Source organism: Asterias amurensis, chromosome 15, assembly GCF_032118995.1.
Source record: "Asterias amurensis chromosome 15, ASM3211899v1".
Classification (NCBI taxonomy): Eukaryota; Metazoa; Echinodermata; class Asteroidea; order Forcipulatida; family Asteriidae; genus Asterias; species Asterias amurensis.
In genome coordinates, this window is record NC_092662.1 from 4577661 (window position 1) to 4600441 (window position 22781).

The 22781-nt window shown below is 39.1% G+C and overlaps 1 protein-coding gene across 3 annotated transcripts in view; it reads right to left on the reverse strand.

The window, feature by feature from the left end:
• LOC139948138 (uncharacterized) overlaps positions 1 to 22781 on the reverse strand; it is a 64341-nt gene that overhangs the window by 29124 nt on the left and 12436 nt on the right. For 2 of the 3 annotated variants that reach the window (XM_071946181.1, XM_071946180.1), the window contains exon 3: positions 11350 to 11421. In XM_071946181.1, coding sequence (XP_071802282.1) covers positions 11350 to 11421 — 72 coding nt within the window. Of the gene's footprint in view, positions 1 to 11349; positions 11422 to 15077; positions 15990 to 22781 lie in introns of those variants that run through there. The other variant, XM_071946179.1, reaches the window with a different exon arrangement.

Below are 22781 nucleotides of genomic sequence, written 5' to 3' on the forward strand. Positions count from 1 at the left end.
GTCTATCTATAATACAAAACCCATCAACTTGATATCAGACTCGGTGTGTGTCCCCCCCCCCCTATTCTACATCCCATGCTCCGTGATAAACCTGCATTTTGAAGATGGATAGATACTACCCTGGCCTCCTGAGTGCTTCTCAGGTATCAGGAATGACGATCCGGGATGTTCAATTGCAATGAGATGATGTTTTGCAAGGAGCAGTGAGTCATCGATGCCTCTATGTGATGCAACTCTCCCTTTCTCAAAGATTCTCAGTTTTTTATTGACACTTTGCATGTCTTATACAAGTGCAGCAAAAGTATACATAGAAGGAAACGTAGATGTATACATAGTGCCTGATAATTATACGCCATCTTTGCGAGCAATTCGGCTTTTGGTTTTGAGCTGCATAATTTTTCAAACGTGCCAAGTGATTCACCGACCAAAATATGCAAAGAAATTTATTGAACTCCCAAAAGCTACAGCAAGCCACACGCTGTCTTTATATGCATACACTCTAAAGTTGTTTGACTTTGCGGTGTGTGTGACCTTAAGTGTGGATTATCTGTAGGGGATGTTCAGAACTAAGAATAGTACATTAATTGGTACATGTTATCTAAGACCTCTCGCCAAGATCATCAAAAACAGAAATCTACAATGGAGCTGAGTCTCATGTCTCTGTAATTACCAGTTCGCCTACTTTACACAAATCTGAATGCCAGTGAAAAATCTTGATATTTGAAAAATCCTAATAAATTAGAACCCTATTCATTGTTTACCCCCTGCTTTTTTCTGTATGCTTTCTAATCCCATTCATGTATTTCCACTTCACTGCTTATGTTTCACTTAGTTACCTGTTCATGTTTGTTGTGTTGTCATTTAGACTTCGAGAAAGACTCTGCTAGGGTCAAGACATCAGGCCATTAACTATTTTTTGCATTTATACTCTCGGTCCATTTGATTGGTAAGTTGTTTGCAACAGCTAATTCTATTTTCTCAAATTAGAAACCTGGTAACCTTTAACCCTTGAGAGACCACACGCAGCCCAAAGTGGCTCCTACCAAAAATCCATAGTGAACACTAACAGCTGCAAGATTTGACATTTGCCTTGACCTACTTCCAGACTTCCACTCGACCATCAGAACATCAAAGCCAAGGTCATGTCCTTAATAGATTTTATTATTAGTAGTTACCACTGGTTTATTAAAGCGATGCATTTGTGGGAAGGTGGGGGGGGGGGGGGCGAATAAAGACCAAATATAGAAATATTTGACCAGAATCAAAATGAGAAAAACTTCTAGTATACTTCTTAACATGTTTTTGTCTTAAAGAATTATCTCATTTGTCGTTATGGGTACATATTAAGAAGGCCCTCATTCCATGTATCTTCGTTTACTCAATAGAATTGAGATACATTTATAAGACTCAAGATTCAATAATATGAGCCTTGACATCAAAGTCAATAATACACGAACACAATTTGTTTCTGTTCAAGATATTTTATAAGAAGACTTCTCTGGTCATGAGTTAACTGGCCTACTGCAGTCCATTGTAAACTGTAACTGGTTCACTCACCTCGGCCCAACGGAAAGACAAAGAAAGACCAGAACCTGCTACACCCCTGAAATACCCGCTACCCCCCCCCCCCACCCTATGGCTCTAAACTAAGACTGGGGATTATAAACTTTTTTCACACTCAACTCATATCCTGCCACTTTCCTTCTGAAAAGTCTTGCAGGTGATTCAAAAAGTCTATCCTCATTTGTCATGCTAACTGGTTTGTGGCAGTCCAGGGACTTCCCTGAGGGGGGGACCACCTATTGACCACCGGTAACCCGATGAGGACAAGAATGTTCCCGTGTGTACACCATGCTGAGCAATTGACCCACAAATTCCACCCCAGTTGTTTACACACAGGTTGTGATTTGTGGAGGTTGGAAGGAAAATTGTTATTTTTGGGGGTGTTTGGGTACTATGATTCCAGGTTAAGTTGTGGTTGTTGCATTATAATGTGGGCAGGTGATGAGTGTATATTTCGGTGTTGGTACATGGGGGTATTGTTTGGGTGTTTTCTCTCTTGGGACGGAATAACATTCATTTGAAATGCCTCCTGTAGTATTAAAAAAAAACTGTGAACATTTGGATTATACTTATAGGAAGAGAAGAGAACAAGTCCGAAAAATAGAGTGGTTTTATGTAATATTGTTTAACTAAATGATTTCTATAATGTTCATGTACCTCTGTTCAGGAAAGTGTTGAGTGTTGTTAACCATAATGAGTGTTGATATATTTTGAATATATAAACTTTGTCTGCACATTTGTTATGAATCTGCTATTTGCTGCACAGTTTAAAGGCAGTGGACACTATTGGTAATTGTCAAAGACTAGCCTTCACAGTTGGTGTATTTCAACATATATATATGCCTAAAATAACAAACCTGTGAAAATTTAAACTCAATCGGTCATCGAACTTGCGAGATAATAATGAAAGAAAAAATACCCTTGTCACATGAAGTTGTGTGCATTTAGATACTTGATTTCGAGACCTCAAGTTCTAAACTTGAGGTCTCAAAATCAAATTTGTGGAAAATTACTTCTTTCTCGAAAACTATGGCACTACAGAGGGAGCCGTTTCTCACAATGTTTTGTACCATCAACCTCTCCCCATTACTTGTCACCAAGAAAGGTTTTACGCTAATAATTATTTTGAGTAATTACCAATAGTGTCCACTGCCGTTAAAAACAACATCAACAAATAAAAAAACAGTCTTGTACTTTTTCGTAATTATCACCATTGCCTGTCCAGTCTCGGGCACCTGCAAGTTGTTTTGTTTTTTCCCTTCCGTGATCGCTTGTACAGGATGCACATGTAGTGCACCAATACGATCAACAATGTCAAATGTCACACTGAATTCCATTTGGATGAAATATTTTCCATTCATACACACATCTCACATCCCAACACGTCCCCCCAGACGATTGCAGAAGAAGAAAAAAAAAAAGGCAAAAAAACCCCAAACATGTTTATCTGATGAAACATGTTGAAAACGCATTATGAACTCCTCCCGTAAATGGATTTGCCAAACAAATTGAACGCTCAAATTAAATGACGGGATATTTTGAGGACTGATGTCCATGTTCGCGTATGTGCTTGACGGCCGGGCATCAGGCAAATTTTCATCAAGGACCCTCTGTACTTAAGGCTGCGTGAAATGCAATTTCATGGTTAACATAGTGCTGAGTTTTATGGAATTGGACAAAATGAAATTATTATTAAAAAGTAGACGGGGGGGGGGGGGGGGGTGATATTAATTAAGGGAATCTGATCAAATCGAGCAAAAGGGGCTTATGGGTTCATGCATCTTTTCAAAGAAATGTTCTGGTTAATGTGTTTTTATTTGTGTATTAAAGGAAGGGTATACATACCTTCGGTAATTAATCCAAAAATTTAGGGCCATAAATTCTACTTGGTAAAGAGCACTGCTTGAGAACATTTGATTGGCATATTTTGTTTTGTTTTAAACATAGTAGTCAATATCGCTACATGAATTACTGAAGAAGAGATATCTGTATCAGACAAATATATGGACCAGTCAATGTTGCAATGTTGCACTCGACTAACACAAAAACTAGCATCGCACATCAAAGTGAGATCGAGGCTGGTGTCTGGTCGACTTCACCTTTAATGCTATTTCACTATTTTCCAAGAACTGCCTGATTTTCATGAGGGGCGTCACGAATCAAAGCAACATCAACCAAGCGCAAACCCAATGACAACCACAAATGAAAATCATTCCATCTTCTCAAATGAATGTCAAAGATCAAAGGTCACCAAAAACACCTGGCCAGAAGTGAGTGTACAGGCCTGATATTTCACGGAGTGACGGAGGCAAGGAAGGCGATTGCCTCCATGCCCTTTGGTCATTGCCTTGGTGCCCTTGAAATGCTCCAGTAGAAGTTAACAATTTGCTCATTGGGTGCCCTTCACTAAAGAGAAAATGCCATGGTGCCCTTGCCCTTTCAAAAATGAAGCATACAGGGCTGAATGTAGGTCGCTTCTATTCCTGTCCTTCACCTTATTTGGCCACACATAACATGAGGATATTCCAATTTGTTGGCAGGTTTTTATGTCTCTACTTAGTCATGCTTCTAAATAGAGACAACTCTACTCGGAAAATCCTCCCAGTAAGCCGGGGCTTTTACTGTTGGCAATGACTCCCTGTGCCTTCATGAAAGATTTGGACTATGTGTTTGAAAGGGGGAGGAGGGTAGCGGAACGAGGTCAATGTGCTAAGAAGTACCTTTACTCCAAGTACAAGAATAGACTCTGCGCCCAATGTCATAAAGCCTGTAAGCACAGAACACTTGCTAAGCACAGACAATTATTGCCTAACAGAAATAGTTCAACAGCTGAAACTACATTCAGTTTATAATACCCCACTAAATTTTTGCTTATCAGAATCAAGTGCTGAGCAATATTTTCTGCTTAACAGCTTTATGAAAGTTATGCTATGCTTAAACTGCCAAACTCTGCACCTGGGATCACCATTCTTTGCTTACAGGGCCCTGAATTTCTGTGCTAACTGTGTAAGTAAAGAATGCCTAGTAACTTTAAGTATGAACACGCACAATAATAAACTCCCTGCACTTTCCATGAGCTCTTACTAACTTTGCCATTCCAGCATTTCCAAGAACTGCCTGACTTGACATGGTGATAAATGTTTGAATTACGGTCTGTACAAAAGAATATCTCCAGCGCTCTGCCATCATTTTCCAAATTCAATCCAAATTCGACAACAGCCAACTGTAATAACAACATTAACAACCATAATTACTAGTTGCTGCAATGGTCAGATTCACTCTCCAACATAATGGATTCAGACTGTAGAAATTAATTAGTATTTCCAGCAAACTGCACGCTACAATGTGCACGACCACACAGACTTTACGTCAACACAGAAACTGTATACCTACACCGTAAATCATGTACATTACTAGTAGCGACAAATCTTCATAAAAAAACAATCTATATTTTTTGTATCAATATTTGCGTTGCCTCCCAGGGCCGAATTTGCAAGAGCTTGATTTGAATTGAAGATGAAGATTCTACCGGGGGTTGGAGGTTGGAATCCTTGAGAACGAAATTATATCCAAGATGGTGGCCGAGCTAAGGAGGAGAGTATTATTTTGTGTATGTTATTTTCTGATGAGGAAAGGAATCCCTGTAACCCACATCCATAGATCTGTTTTGACCATAGAAATAGAACCCGGAAAACTCTGAGTGTCTCATTGTGCGTGCGGTTTTGTTGTGAGACCATTTTTATGCCATTTTCGTAACGCGTGTATGGCAAAATATTTTGCCATACAATGTTGCCATACAATGACATCATCATTGACCAATGAAAACACTAGAAATGGTCTATGTGCGCTGACATCTTGCCATTTTGCCATACGCGCATGTCACACGATGATAATTTTGCCATACGCGCGTAGTGCGCGGTATTGATACGCCGCATCCACAGCTGACACAGAGGGTGGTCGAGCTCAGCGTTCTCCGGGTTCTATTTCTATGGTTTTGACATCATCCAGCGGCCATCTAAGAGGTAATATGATGACGATAATCAAAGCACATGGATTTGTTACGGCCATTTTTTTACCTCTAATTTTGACTGCTCCTCAGGTGTCTGAGCTAGGGAGAATACTGAAACAGTAGTACTTTGTCTTCACATCCAACTTTAAGTCTTTCACAGTCTGTGTTTGAATTTCTCTAAGACACAAAGCAAACTCAACCAACTCAACCACAAACAAAAAGTGTGAACCATATCTACATTTGTATCCACGTCCTTCAAATTTAAACCTCAGGAATATCAGCCCCTGGGCATCTTTTACATTGTTGATGCTTTTGTCTGCAGTTTGAAAAATTGAATTAAATTAAAAATCGCTTTCTGTCCAAACCCGTAACAGTTTCCTACAGGCAATATTTTCTTTTTGAACAAAAACAAGAATTACGCTTAAAGGCAGTGGACACTATTGGTAATTACTCAAAATAATTATTGGCATAAAACCTTACTTTGTAACGAGTAATGGTGAAGAATGAAGGTATAAAACAATGGGAGAAACAGCTCCCTCTGAAGTGACCTAGTTTTGGAGAAAGGAGTAATTTTCCACGAATTTGATTTCGAGACCTCAAGTTTAGAACTTGAGGTCTCAAAATCAACCACTTAAACGCACACAACTTCGTGTGACAAGGGTGTTTTTTTCTTTCATAGTTATCTTGCAACTGCAACGACCGATTTTGACCAATGACCAATTTTCACAGGTTTGTTATTTTATGCATATGATGAGATACACCAAGTGAGAAGACTGATCTTTGACAATTACCAATAGTGTACACTGTCTTTAAAAAACACTTCATGTGAATTGGATAACTTCTTAAATTAACAAAATAAACATTATTTTTTTATTTTTTTATTGTGTCTGGGCAAAAGTACAGGGGCAGCCCTCAGGTTGTGCCATTTGAGAGTGAGATATTAAGAAAGAGAGAGAAATAGAGTGGGGGATGGGAGAAGCAGACAGACAGTGATGCAACGATGCATGAAGTAAACCATCGATTTGGGTCTACAAGGAGAAGTGCTGACACTCTTGGGAGGAAAAAAGTGAAAAGAGTTTACAACAGAGCGTGCAGCCTCATAGTAAAAAAAAAAGTGCACTGTAAATTGCCCAGTTTTTTCTTTCTTGTCTTTGTTTTGCTTTCATTAATGTTTGGTGTTCTACTTTTTTATGTGCAGTGCCTTTGAGAAACTTCTTGGATGTAGTGGTGTTTTGTAAATGCAGTAAGAAAACAGGTTTGGGGAACTTTCATCCGACGACGGTAGGAAATTTAGTTTGAACAGCTTGCGAAAAAACTCTGTTTCCCAGACTAACCTTTCCCAAAAAGTCCGGACAAGTTATTATTAGTGTTCTCGCTTCACACAAGATGCCAACTATATTAGATTTGGTTTGTAGAATCATGTGCCCCTGAAGAAGATACAGAAAAAATCCCCTCAACAGTATATTTTTCTAAAATTAATATTTCACCATAAGAAAATTAATTTGATAGCTTGTACCAGCAATTCAGAGTAAAACAAATTCATCTGAAATGCCACCAGTTTAAATACATTGTGTTTAATTGCTACTATTTTAAAATGCACGGCCAGGCAACTTTGATTTTGGATCAACAGCCCGAACCAGTTATGCGTAGCCCTCACCTTGCAGTGGTCGTCCTACCTGCCTTGAGATGTTAATAGGCAATATCTCATATTAAAAATAAATTCATAAATGAATAAAATAACCTCTCAATATAGGTACAAAAAGAAACAAGCGAAATTCCTCTCTGAAAACTACTTTTTCTTTTCTTAATAGGCAAGTTATCAAAGGTTGTTTTTATTTTAAACTGTTAAATTTGTTCAACAAATCCCAGTGTTTGTACTTACTACATGTTAAGTGTATACTACATGGAGGCCTGCCACGCATGAGCAGTCAAGTGTACCTGACTCAATTTCTGGTGTGCTGTCGGAGTGTTTGGTTCAGGTTTAGGTCATAGTTTTACTAAGGATGGCTAAAAACTATTTGAGCAAGAACTTGTACCCAGCTACATGTACGAAATAGTCGGTTGTGCCATGGCCGAATGGTCTGGTGCACAGGACTCAAGTTCTGGGTTGCCAGAGTGTGGGTTCCGGTTCGGTAATGGCACTTGAGACCTTGAGCAAGAACACTTGACCACAAATGCTTTATCCTTTGGACTTGACATTGAACTGTTCAGCATTCCAGTTGCCTTTTATTGTCTTTTCCCCTACTCTCACCTCTGTTGGACCAGTTGGAATTGCAATGGTGTGGGTTCCCTACGTAAGTGCAGTCTGCGTTTGCCCATTCAAATCCCTTGCTTTTATATTTCGGTAGGGTTTGACATTTTGCACAACAGAGTAACAATCTAGTCAGGACTTGAAGTCTTTGCATGTTGGAGATAAATGTACAATCTAGTCAGATTTGCGGTAACACAACAATCATGCATCTATCAAAACAGACAAAACTAATTGAACGGTCCGCAATTTGTACTATTTCCATCATCAAAAGAACTTGACCTTTGAATCAAAATACGATGATATAAAAAAAAAAAACACACATTGTTTGTATATTATAAAAAATATATCCAAATAAAGTTTACAGTGCAATCATTTGTATTTGCTGACCTAATATTATGCACACACACACAGCTCATAATCAACCACTTGTATAATTGAACAAACATTACATGTGTGTCCGGTCCTGTAATAACACGAAGGCCACGTCCTCAATTGCCCCTGGTCTTGGTGCACTTTCAAAAGTTTCCCATAGACATAAAGGTTTTTCAATTAAAGTGTCCTTCGCAAAATGAAAACTGCCTTGCTCTCTCAAAGATGAAATTCCTTGCCTGTGTTTTAACAACAATTCCAAGTGTGGAATTTTTTTTTATTGCAGACGAGAGCATGTCTTATGATACTTGTTAATTATAAAGTGGACAAAATAAAAAATAAAACATTAAGGTGGTCGAAAGACGTCAAGAAAATACATTAAGGACAGGTCAGGTCATCTTGTATTCCCCTTTTTAAGGGTACTTTGTGCATTCCATGGCATTTCGTGACCGGCAAGATACTGCATTGGACACATGAGAAAGTGAACATCATACAGGTATACAATATATTTCCCAATAAGGGCCGGTTTAGTCAGTCGCGCAATGGTTGTGCGATGGAAATCTTGCTGCGCGATCCTAAAAAAAACACAGTTTATAGTCATCGCTGAGGCTTAAAAACTGTGTCTTTTTATGATTGTGTGTCAAGATTTTCATCGCCCGACCATCACGATCATCGCACTACAAACTATAACTCGGCCTTAAGAATTTTAGTCTAGCTATAGGTTGAAATGCAATCCAGCCACATTTTGCACTGCCAGGCAGTTCAGGGCTCATATTAATAATTATTTTGGTGGAACGTCGTCAGTTTCGCATAGCAAACAGATAATATCTGACAAAAGCCTTGAGGGCCAGGGATGGCATTTGGCGTGCATCGATGGATGATAGCGGTAATTTCCGGTAGTTTTATTTTTTGCCTCTCTCCCCAGTTTCTCAGATTTTCAGATGACCCCCCCCCCCCCACCCTACAGACTGTCTGTCTTTGAGATAGCGGGTTTAATTGAAAGTGGCAGCCATGTGAAGGAAGCAGTAATGAAAGAAGCGTTATGACAAGTGCCTCGGAAAATGATAATCGCTGGGCATTATTTGCAAACGTTTAATCTTGTCTGTCACTTTCTTGCAGTCAGAATATGTCTTAAGCTGTGCAGAACGTTGGTAAGACGGAAAAAAACGAGCATTCACAGATTTGTCCTTTGTACACCAACATAGGTTGTGAAGCACACAATCGTAGCCATTTTGAAAATTTTGAAAAATTGCTCAATATATTTTTCCAAAATTAAAGGCCCTAAAATTCTGCAAAGGCCCTAATAGCCAAAAATCTTTCTTACAACATTATACCGGATGTGTGCCAAATTCCATTGGTTGTATCATAAAGGTACAGTAACCCCCCCCCCCAAATATGTCCTCTACTCCACATGTATCTGCCCCTTACATTTACTGAACACCTTACTATACCCATATTACTGCCTCAAAAACCTCAGTGCGTTAATTGAAGACTAGACGATGGGAATGAATTCATTCTTCTTAAATTAATGATGTACTACACCTTTGTAAGCATGCAAATGTAAGTAAATTTGAATCAATAACTGGCCTTGATCAATACCAATGTGCTCATGTTGTAACATGATGGAACTTAGCACAGCACACACGCCACATACATGTAAAAGGTGTATAGAGTTTGACATAGAACTTGACACAACCATACTCTACTTTCGCTTTTAGGCTAGGACCATCAGGAGACCAGTGCATTCCATTGAGTAAGCGGTTCATCTTAAATAACAGCTAAATTCAATTAAATTTCACGGTGAACAAAGACAAATTAACTCAAACTGGATTTGAATTTTGGTGTTACCTTTGAAATATCAATCGATCACTGGAACATAAAGTCCAACAAATCAAGTTGTGCCAATTCATTTTAAGAAACTCTTTGTAAAACAAACATCTAAAGACAAAACAACATTTTGTAAAAACCCCAGCAAATCTGGAAAAATTTCATTTCTGCCTGACACAGCCAAAAGGCCAACAGATCTAAAACGACCATCTTGGCCGACCCAAAGAAAGATGCTGTGGGGCTTTCCTGTTCCATGGTCCACCTTTTCCGTGTACATAAACCACATGCCAATGAGTCACCACAAAGTGAAAGTAACATTCATGTTGCAATTAACAGCAGATTTCACACTCTTTGCTCACACCTCTATAATAAGCAGCTGCCGGGATTATTTGCGCTATCTATGAGATCGGAATAAACTTGTTATTTTTAGCTTCTTGACAGCTGTTATCATTTTTAGTGGGCGTTCACCGTGAGATGGATGATGAGGGAAAACATAGGATGAAAGTTTCTTGTTTGTGTCACATTTCTGGCAGGGGTCGTTAATTACTTCAAGTTTTTTTGCTGATTTGTCTCTCACATGCAAATGAGTAAGGTGTTTTAAATAAATGCTTCTGTTTTAGATTTTCTTTTTTTCATAATCAAGTTATAATGAATTGTTCATTCATTGCAGATCGGGAAAAACCATGGAATAAGCCAAAGTAGTGTCTGTGTACCTTCGTTGGTTTGGTTTGGTTTGCGATAAATTGTGGGGTTTTTTCTTTATAATATCAAAGTGCTAAAAGGGAATGATCTACAATCATACAAAAAGAGACTGCCTCTCGGTACACGTATAGCTCAATTGGTCCAACATCCAGAGGTAAGCAGGGTCAAGTCTGCTTTGTTTCTTTAAAATATTGTCAGCTTAACAGAACCAAAATATTGCCATTTATGGTTGGATTGGCTGTGACGAATGCACTTCAAATGCTAAAACTTTGTTTTAATTTTGAAAACCTTCATAGTGCGAAGATGCATCAGGGTATTGTAACTCAAGCACAGTCAACCGGCCAGAGTAAAGACAATCTTCTTGATGGGTCTCGATCCCTCAAGATGGGTCTAACCCAATTCCCTAAAAGTCTGCTGTTTGCCTCAAACAAACCGACCATACTTCGTATTTGAGGCACAGTTTTAAAAACTCCCACCAGGAGAATAACTCCTGTGTGGAATCCGCGAGTACTTCCCCAACCCGGCATCCTTTCAGAAATCAAACCCAATTACACTTTAGCTGCCCCCGTCATCGCTTCTAGGTTGAGTTTTTTTTTTCTTTAACTAAGAAAAAAAAAGAGAAACTTACCCTTATTCTCCGCATGGCGGTAACAATTTCCATTCGACTGCTGGGTCGAGGGACATCAAGCGTGCCGATATACTGTGGAGACAAAAATTAAGAGAGCGAATTAATCAACGCCGTCTACCGACTCCGTAATTTGACCTCAATTTTCACCTTGGTTAGATCTGTGGGTCCAACGAAATTGGAGGGAGGCTTGCGCTGCAAGACAAGAATTTTTAAAACCCAAACACAGAGAAAGACTATTTAAAAACTTGACTTTAATAGCCACTGCTTTTAAATTTATCATTTGTTCAAACAAGGGAGACAAAACTTTGTCCATACAGTAAGTTCACTATACGTGTGTGTACCATAGCACATTACAAGCATGTACAACTTGTGTAATTTACTTGCTCCATATTTGTGAAAATATTAAAAGGCAATTCTGTTCTCTTTACAAAAAAAAAGGCAAATCCATTTTCGCTGCAGTACTGTATCTTTAAAAAGCCAATAAACTGAATGAGCGTTTGCTTTCTGCAAAACGTGTATTGCCTTAATCCAAACCTCATCTCCCTTTTTTCAATTTTGGTAAAAACTTCAACGAAGCAAATCTTTAAATCTTATCAAATCAAAACACCTAAGGAGTCATATAATCTCGAAAATTTCATCGGTTTTATTAATTTTGTTCTTTTTTGTGGTCAAGAAAAACATGTAGGGGGGAAAAACCGCTTTATGTTATCCAAATATTGAATTGCTTTTGTAAGGGCTGATTGCCGATGGGGAATATTTTCAACTCGACTCGGTAAACCAATGTGTATGGATCGAGACTTCAAAGCTAAAGCAGTTAAGCGCCTGGCCAAGAAAGGGCTATTTGTCTTTCAGTCTATCCCGATCCAGACATGATTACATCAGAAGAAAAAAGTCAGAGTCACGATTTGAAATGTTTTAAGTTGTAAGACTTGTTTTCGTCTACATGTATGTCTTTTTTGTTAAGAAAAACCAAAATGAGATTGAACTGAACACATCAATTAAAAGACAAGAAACTCAATAACAAGGACTTACATGTGAGCAGTTTTTTGACTGGTAACCACATACTTGTAAGAATGTGCCTAGTTCAGGCCTGTTTGCTAGTGTTTAAAAAGGCAAAGGGCACCAAGGCATTTTTTCTCCTTGGTAAAGGGCACCCTATGAGCAAATTGTAAATTTCTACTGGAGCATTTCAAGGGCACTAAGGCCATGACCAGGGGCATATGAAGTATCAGGCTTGCTAGTGACTGGTTGCGTTTTAAAAGCAGTTCTATGAAATTTGGCACAGGTCTCTGCAAGCTGCATGCAAACTATTACCCTCTGTTTTGTGTGATGCCAACTCCACGTGTAAATAGTTTTTAAACAACATTTAACCTTTCTCTTCAGGAAATTCAAACACAATTGGGAGGAAGAAGTAATTAGTGTTTATCCCTGACAAAAATTTGAACCATCTGCCTCCCCACTTCTACACAGCATAGATCCTCCCCTCCCCCATCTCATTCCACATACGTGTAGATGTACCGGTAGCATGACCAGAGTACCAGACAGTGCAATACAATACTGCAGCCTACGGCACTGCATCCACATCAGCGATGTAATGGCATTTTAATTTCTAATTAAAATTGATATACCCAGCGAAGGAACAAGCATCTGGTCACGTTTTTACCGATCGGGCCAGCAGGGAATTTCCCCCCAAAGGCAGGACAAAACGGAAATAAGCAAATGAATAAAACAAATCAAGATTACTTCAACTTGGTCCACCTTGTGACTCATTCCTGTTTAACAGGTCAAAGGGTTAGGCCTTTAAGTTAATTACACAGTATGATTAAGCCGACGCTGTGAACTTCTGGTAAAAGGTGTTACCAAACGCTTGGCTGTTGAGAGAGGCTTGCTCTTTAAGAAGTTAAAAAGGCACCTTCTGTTTTCTCACGTGTGTTTTGACGAGAGGAATCCAATCGATAACCTGCCAAGTACCTTAATGGAATATGGAGAACTTTAGTCTAAAGCTGCATGGTCTGTGGCCAAGGAGTTGAGAAGGAATGAGGTTTGATGAATGTGGATACTCATAAAAAAATGGCTGGCTGGCCTAGAGTCCCCTTAATGTAGACCCGGAACCTCCAAGATGTTACAGAAGGTGCATCATCAGACATACAAAACTACAGATTTTGACACAATGTGGATAATATCTTTCTCCCTTTCGCGACTGCTCTAACTCTTTCAAGAAAGTTTGAAGATTCAATAATTTTTTTTTATTTATTTCATTCTTTTATAGTTGTGATGTTCTGTTCATACACATAGGCAAGAACAGAAGAATTCCAGACCTACATGTACATGTAGGCTCAACTGCATAGAGTTGCTTTTAAGCATCAAAAGTTCCTAAGCATAAAAATGTTCAAGAAGAACATTTTACAGTTCTCTCATTAGGATGCCCGTTAATATTAAGACTATCTGAGAATGAAGTGTCAAGTTTGAAGCTGAATGCCAAGATTGACCCTATTACTGAAATTTTATGTAATTTTGCATGTAAGGTTGTTTTACTTACAATAAACAGCATTGACAAACTGCTTCCCATGAATGCCCCAGTATAAATAATTGGCAATTAGGGAGCAATGTGGAGGTTGAAATCAATACCCCCATCACAACATGAATCTTTAAACAAAAATAAGTCTGTATGCTCGGCACATGTGTGCATCGATTCTTATCCTCATCTACATCAGTTTCTAACCAACAAAATACCCTCCTCCCACCCACCTTCCAAACGCACGACGTTGCCTCGGGCAAGAAATCAGCGGCAACCACAGAAAAACACTTATAATCTAGAACGATGGCAAGATGTAAGAGTGTTTCTCACATGTTCAATAACAGAAGTTTTTCCTGCCGATTAGTTGGTCACTCTTTAACGCTTTGTTCAGACTATCCCTAACCATCCGGCTGGTCAAAGTGACTCAATCTTTTAACGTTTCCTGGTGATTAATTTTTTTTACGATTTTCTGGAAACTTATCAATTTGAGTTTAACCTGACCCAGAAAGCTTCATGAAGGCAATAATCTTATGACCTTTTACATTTGACCTCTAAAAACAATTACACTTGACCTCAAGACATTGATGAGTCGAACCCAACTTTGTTGACTCCTTAGTCACTTTTATAAAACCTTAATCTGTGCAGAGAAAAAGTCACCACTTGTCAGTAGCTGTGTACATTTAACAAATAATACTAATAATAATAATATCAAAGTCGTACAGGGCCTATAAAATGCACATACCTACCAAACAAGGTACTCAAGGCGCTGAGTATACAAACTTTCAGAAAGATAGGTTATTGCAGTGATGAATTATGAGACCCAATTCTTTAGCACCTTATAAGGATTTACAAGGTGCTACGGTGTACATTCTGCATGTGTTATCATGCAGGACTTTCAACATAACAAAAATACTCTTGAAAATGTCTGTACTCTTATTCTAAAAAAAATTCTGAGAGCAAGAAACTCCAACTGAAGATACCCAATACTAACTATTACACACAGAGGATTCAGTACACGCTGATTCCATTTCAAAGTATGCCTAGATGTAATCCGAACGAGTTGTAAACAACATTCTGAAAATACATTTGTGTTTATGTCTCCAGGGTGAGTGGGGGGGGGGGGGGGGGGGGGGGTGCGGTGGCCAGGGCACAGCTTGGCACTGAGAGACATTCACACCATTACAGGGGTTAGCGGACTGATCACACTTACATAAATCATCTCAGACTGAGTGCTCCAGAGGTCATTCTGCTTCATGCTGGAGACCAACTCTCGGGCGGAAGATGAGGAAGACCGTCTCCCGATCATGCTGGTGGCACGTGAATCTCCCATGACTGATGACAGCAATTAGAGGGTAGAGCTTCTACGGACGACCACTGATGGGATGTTTTAGCTTGATGCTGTACTTATGTATCAAAGTAAACGTTTGTAGAAACAGTAATTCTCGACCAGTCAGGAGTACCCTTCCGCTCAAATAACTCCAAAGATAAATACAAAATTGTCTGCTTGCAACCAATTACATGTCACATCAGAATCCTAATGTGATTACACACAAAGGTCAACACACACATGGAGCTTTCTTTTCAGACGAACTCCAGACCATCCGAAGAAAAGTTGACCAATTGCAAATACATGTGTCGATATAATATAGGTTTCAATATGTGTACACATAGATGAGGTCAATTTCGCTGTAAATTCCAATCCAAGTACGGATCGTTGACCAATACAAAGTTTTCTCACAAACTGCACAATGAGTTTCCCCAAGCAGAAAGAAGGTTGGTTCCACACCAAGTACTTCAACACTTTCTGAATATTTCTTTAGAGGAGGTTTCGGACAAAAATAGTACACTGTTACCAATTCGCAACAGCACTGGAATCAGAGGTATGGAATCCGAGAGTCAATGTCAAATTCCTGCAGTAATCCTTGTAGCATCTGTGCATATCTTTAAAAAAAAAAGTATCCAAGTACACCCCGATTAACCTTCAGTAACTCACAAGTAGATGGTCACGGTGCATTTACATTAAAGAGACTAGCACAAGTCTTTGCCGCAAATAACTTTCTTGAAGAATTCTCAATGACCCTCCGTATGAAAACATTACTCATGGATGGACATCAGCACTTGAATATTATTACAGAAGCAAATCGACGATGAAAACAGCGGCTTTTATCTTATCCTCGGCAAAAAAATCGCACTAGGGTTATGTTTCCCCTGCTCTCCACAACACGACACGGCCACTTCTAAAAAAATTATGGTGTTGCAATGCAGCAATGGCCTTATGAGTCAAACTTGTCAACAGCGGACGCCCCTCTGTGACGCTGACTTATAGGCAGCGTGACAGGCTGAAACATCACACAACTTCACAAACCGATTTTCTCTTTCCTTCCTCAAAAGCTCATGCAAGTGTTTCCACAACTGCTGCCAGAAATTGTTAACTTGTACCTTCAAGAACTTTTAACATAGAAGTACTTGCTTTGTCAATTCTTCTGTCAAGACTTCCTTAAAAGGATTAGAGCAAACCACAGAAATCCTTGCCAAGATTTAAACTTCTGCTGTACAGCCTCACCGGATCCAATAAAGACGTGTCATTGTAGTCACTGAGAGTCTGGGCTACTTGTTGGCCGAATACTTATTCCTTCTCAGAGTCTATTGTCAACCTCAATCAGCCTTAGTTGCAACACTTCAGTACAAATCCTTCCAAACAACACAAAACGTCCAGGCGCAATGAACTTGAACAGCCAGGAAACTTTTTCTTTCGCCCGAAGGGTATGAGTTTACCAATTGTCCTTGATCAGTTGATTGGTTAATTCACTTGTAGGTGACTGTGGGGAGTAACCACAGCGTCACACAAGTTCAGGTTTGGGTTGGTTGACTCGCTATCCAATCCTTGTGCAATACTTTTTTTAAGCAGCCCAGCACCCCTCTGTTCTATATAAAGGCTTGCCACTTTTTCCTCTACAGATGCATACAAATGCAGTTTTCTAACTTCCTCTGTGAATGAGACTGTACTCAACCTAACCACTTCAGCAGGTAGAGTTTTCCTTTCCCGGGCTATACCCTGGAAGACATCATGCTTCTCACACTGATCGCTTAGCTGAACTTTTCCTACTTTAGTTTCGCTCAATTTCACAAAGTGCGAGTGGCTTAGATTAGACTTGCTTAAGTCCTAACACGATACAGCTTACTCCAAGTGTTAAGCACCAGGATACAGCACTAAGCTCCGCAGCGCGCATCACCCCAAACAAGGAGAGTTAAGAGCGGATATACGAAATGAGTACCCAATGATCATTGAGTCGTTCTAAGCTGATGTTGGGAGCTTGTTCGGCAGGCATGACAAATGCTCAATCATGTGTTTCAATGATTCACAGTAGAATGATGGGTTTTAAAACAGCAGGAAGAAAAAAGCTCAAAGCGAAGCCGTGGTGACAACTACCTTGATTACACTTAAAGGGGAAGTAAACACACATAATTTGCAACATTGAACTGTTCACATTGGAAATACCATTTTCTTACCAAGTTTTTATGCTAAAACACACAGTAATTTTTTCAAACTCTAATCGATGATGTGTATAAATAATTCTGAACCAGGCTCTGACATTGTGGACAGTAATATTTATATTAATATGAGTTGGTATTATGAAACTGGGGGTGTGAAGGTATGTTATTAGAATTTTGGCAAACATTAATACAGGGACAAAGTTAAAAAGTGTGCCAAGTCAAGCCCAGTGGGAGTGAAACTCATTAACTGTATCCTCAAGGTAAGATCTCAAGTACCTTGGTCCACCTCCACAAGTACATATCTACAGTGTAACTCAAACCCCATCACAGTTTTGGATCCCAGCAGGAGGGGTTGCTATGCTCAGTGGACACTGACAAGTCTATCAATGATTGGCTACCCTGGGTCCCCCATGTTCCCCCCTCCTTTACGTGGATCTGACTTGACAGGAAGTGACTGATATCCGTTGCTAGCATGACCTGGGTATGATTAAGAAGTGACGGTAGACGAGGAGTTGCTAAAGTTCAGCCAAGAACAAGGTAATGTCTCTGATTAAAGGAAAAGCGTCACGGTAGAAAGGTCGCTGATCAGAAATCATTCTTATTTACAAGAAATACATCGAATGATGTATACATGTCTAAAAATACCTAGGTCTATAGATGAGTTTCAAAACTAGGGATTCTCAGATTTCATGCACATGGATAAGAAAAAGCGAAGTTGCAACCAAGAACAAGGTATAATGTCTCCGATTAAAGGAAAAGTGTCTTGGTAGAAAGGTCACTGATCAAAAATGTTTCTTGTTTACAAGAAATGCATCAAATGATACATGTACATGTAGTCAAAGGTACTTACATGTAAGCCTATAGATGAGTTTCAAAACTAGGGATTCTCAGATTTCACGCACATGGATAAGAAAAAGCGAAGTTGCAACCAAGAACAAGGTAATGTCTCCGATTAAAGGAAAAGCATCACAGTTAAAAGGTCACTGATCAAAAAAAATCTTGTTTGCAAGAAATGCATCCAATGTTGTGTAGTTTAAAAGTTCTTAGGCCTACATGTACATATAGATGAGTTTCAAAACCAGGGGTTCTCAGTTTTCATGCACATGGATAAGAACAAACCACAAGCTCATTGGTCTAGCTTTCTACTGTAGAAAGCGGAAGGTCAGGATTCAGTATTCAAGCTCAAATCATTGTTGATTATTCTCAGTCCCACTCAAACAGCTAGGGGTAAAGATCTTTACCAGGGAGCATCTTTAAGTTAAATCAATCCAAGGAGAAGAGACTTCAACCGAGAGCGAAGGGACCAGAGGGGTGTAGTAGGTGTGACAACATCCCCCCCCAAAAAAAAAAAAAATTGTTATCTGGTAGAGTCTGCTGCCCCCTAGTGTCCTAAAAAAGTCTCCCATTGTATCAACTTTCAGACTAGTCTGAATCGCTGAGGTCACATTTTGAGGCTTGTGACCAACGCCAGATACCTGCCAGACCGGGTGTTGCCAAATGTTGACCTTGCATTCATTTCACATGGAGATTCACAGTCAGTTCACACTGACATGACCACACATTACGAGTTGAATAAAACAACACTACATGTATGGTACTGTGTACATAGATCATTATACACAGAGATCAAAAGTGCAAGCAGACAAGTTACATCACTTCCAACCAATCAAAACACAGTACTCTCTTAATGTAAAAGAGTGACAAATTCAGTATCTTGTCCGAGTGGTGTCTTTTTCGCTTTTTTGAGAGTGAAAGTCAATCTGTGTCACTCTTTTTGAGTGAAAGTGGTATGAACTTCACTCTCAATCGAGGTAAAAGTACCCATCTTTCACTCTAAAATGAGTTGTCCACCATATGGCTCTTTGCAAGAGTGGTATGGCGGACATTCACAGACTGCCGTAGAACCATAGCTAGACTCAGCCACTTGGAGTGCATTCGTTCGTTCAATACCGTATCTGTTTACATTGAAAAAATGCCGACTGTAACAATCCACTTGGGTGTTTCTGCACGCAATTTATCCAGTTGTCAATTCAATTAAAACGCATTTAAAAAGATGCACTTACGCTGAAGGCCATTCATTAACGATCTAATTAAACCAATGGAACACTTCGTAAAAAGCTTTCTTTAGTCGGTTGTGATTATTTAGCAATTAACATTGCTGCTGGCCAGAAGGACAATAAGGTGGCGATGTTGATGATTGTATAATTGGAAGAACCAAGGGCTATGCACTTTATACATGTAGATTTGTATTTGCGGTATTGCTGTTGGCTCAAGCATTTATTATTGTTGGTTTTTTATTAAGAGGTGAAGAGTTTGGAATTGTATAAAAGGGTGTTAGTCATTGTATTAAACTTGTCTTAAATTACAAACTGAAGAATTTAATTAAAACATGCAGGATTTGTAACTGTCAACCCCCAAATTTTAATTCTTACACTATCACGAAGCTCACAGAGTATAAAGGTAACAAAGTGTAAAAACCAGAGGGTAAATTGACAGGTCCTTTGTGGTTTATCACTTGATATTTGAATATATAAAAAAAAATGCTTTAAAAGATATTTCTAATCCTACTAAAATGTAGATTTACACAATAAAATAAATCTGTGAAAACTTCACTTAAGAAGATAGTCACATTTTCGAGATATCGGCAAAAATCCAGATCCCAGATTCAAATTTATGGGCATCAAAACTGATACATGTATCTTTTCTACATTTATAGCCACATGACTTCAAAAACAAAGTTTTCTCAAAATGTTTCATATACCAGCAATAGCTGAAGTAGGCCTCTATTCCAATTACTTTTATTGCCATTAATTTTAAGAGTGATTACCCAACAGCTTCCCTTTAATAGAAGTCCAGCACAGGTGGTAGGCAGGTGGTCTTAACCAAGAACCATAGTCTGGCATTGACATATCAATCCATTCCTCTGAATACATCCTTGGAATCGTCCAGCAATCCAATTACATGAATTACGAGTTATGTTTCATCATTGACCATCGGGGTTAATGAGATGTCAGGACGGTATTTATTCCTTGTGAGTTGACGAGGACGGATGGACGGTCGGTATACCATGGGAGAAGATTTCCCACGGTATTCTATAACCAGTACTAAAACTCCAAGACAGCACACAGGCCCAATTTCATAGAGCTGCTTAAACAGAAATCATTGCTCATCAATTGTCTGCTAAGCAGAAATGAGCAGGATACCAGTCAGAAATTGTACTTGTGACATGATATTTTGGCTGGTAACCTTATTCACGTGAGCATAATTTTGTTGTGCTTAGCTAGAGGTCTCGAAATCAATTCAAATGTTTTACTGAGAAAATACATCTTTCTCAAAAACTACATTACTTCTCAGAGGGAGCCGGTTCTCACAATGTTTTGTACTATTGACAGCTCTTCATTGCTTGTTACCAAATAAGTTTTTATGCTAACAATTAATTTGAGTAATTACCAATAGTGTCCAGTGCCTTATGTTCAAAAAGCTGTTTTCCCACAAAACATTTTGCATGTACATTTGTATAGTATGTTTTTATTCGAAAGCTTTTTTTTCCAAAGAGTCATTCTTATAGAGTACAATAACCTAGTTGTTAACTGCATAAACGTAGTTGAAAAACAACTTCACAATTGCCCAGTTGTTACCTTTAGGACTTGCGTCAGTTTCTATTTCAGTCTCAGCCAGAAAGGGTCACAGACCTCAAAACCTACAAAAACATCTACAAATCCTAAGGATGTTTCACGCATTTATAAGTTGTTTTTACAGTAGATTTGAACTGGTTTTTGTTATCCCCCGATAGAAATGAAACTGCGCATGTTAGTTGATACTAAGAAACAGGATATCTAGGGAAACGGTTTTTTGTTGTTGTACAAGCATGGTAAGTACAAATGTAAATGTTACTAATATCAACTTGAATGTCGAATGCGGCCAAAACTACGCAATGTGACCATTCATAAGGTTTTGGGACAAGAAATCAGACTAAGTCGGAGGACTTCCAGTTTAAAGGTATAGTCATATATTGGTAAATACTCCACAATTACATTACCATAACAATTACCTTGGTGAGAAACACTGCAGATGTCGATATAATACAATATTTGTGAAAAAGATCCCCTTCGAAGTAGTGGTTTGGTTAAGTTTTTATTTGAATTTTAAAAAATGCCAGAATCGCTTCTCAAATTTCTAAGAGTTGGTTCCATTCCTATTCCGTGGGTCGGGTTCCCCCGTAACTTAGACCCAGAGCCTCCCAGATGTTACAATTCGGGAGATTTACAGACTCTGTGCATCATCGGAAATACTAAACTACAGATTTGGACACAATGTGGATCATTTCTTTCTCCCGTTGGTGACTGCTTTGCCTCTATCAAGAAAAGTCTCAAGTCAAGGAGATTTTAAGAGACTGTTGAGCTCAGGAAAAAAACTCAAAAATCACATGCCTGGAGGGGTTATTACATACAGGGCAGTCTGGCTTACAACTTATCCAAGAATTTGGCCAATTACTTTCTGGATGTTTGTTTTACAGCAGCTTCTCGGCATAGAAATCCAGCTCAATACTCAAGGGTCTAAACAGGAACTACACTCAGCAGGTTGAGTACAGAGAATATTCTCAACTCTTGAAGACAATTGAGCAAAATCCTTGATCTATACCCAAACAAAATCTGATAAAACGCCCTCCAATCATCAGACAAAAGGGGACCCTAATGGGTTACATTGGAGGGGTACATCTACAAAGTGGATCTAGGATTTTCAATAAGGAATCACCCAGAGGAACCTTGATGTGTCAACCACTAATAAGTGCTTAACACCCTGGACAGAATCAGCTGTCAATATCGGACCAGGCTTAGGATTTTATCAATTGACCACTCTGCCTAAAGTCCTGTTCACAAGCCATCAGTGTCAAAATCAAACCATTGCATCATCACGCAGTGCTGGGTACAATCAGATGACGATGGTCACTGTAGCAGTAGATCAATATTTACATTGATTTCACTGACAAACTGGACGCTTTGGCTTCTTATATAAAATGATTGCATGGGCGGCGGGGATGAGGACTGTGTCAACTTTGAAATCGGAAAGGTCAGAGTTCTGTTGCGATATAGATCTGGCTTTGAACCGACTGAGAGGAATCAATGGGTCGATCAGCTCGTTCACAGTAGTACAGACCTCCAAATCACAGAAGACATCAAGGAAATAGCCAACAACAATATTGACAGGGCATGAGATTGGCATGGTTCCACACATTCTGGCAGATATTTGAAGTCAAACTAAGCACATTCTCAGTCACAAACCCTAAGTCCTTACCTAAATCCAATGAGCAATGTACTGACCAACAAAAAAATATTTGCGACAGTGGCACTTCATCAACACCGCAGTAAGGCTTAAACCATTTTTCATTATTGTTTTTTTCTTTCACAACAAACTTTCC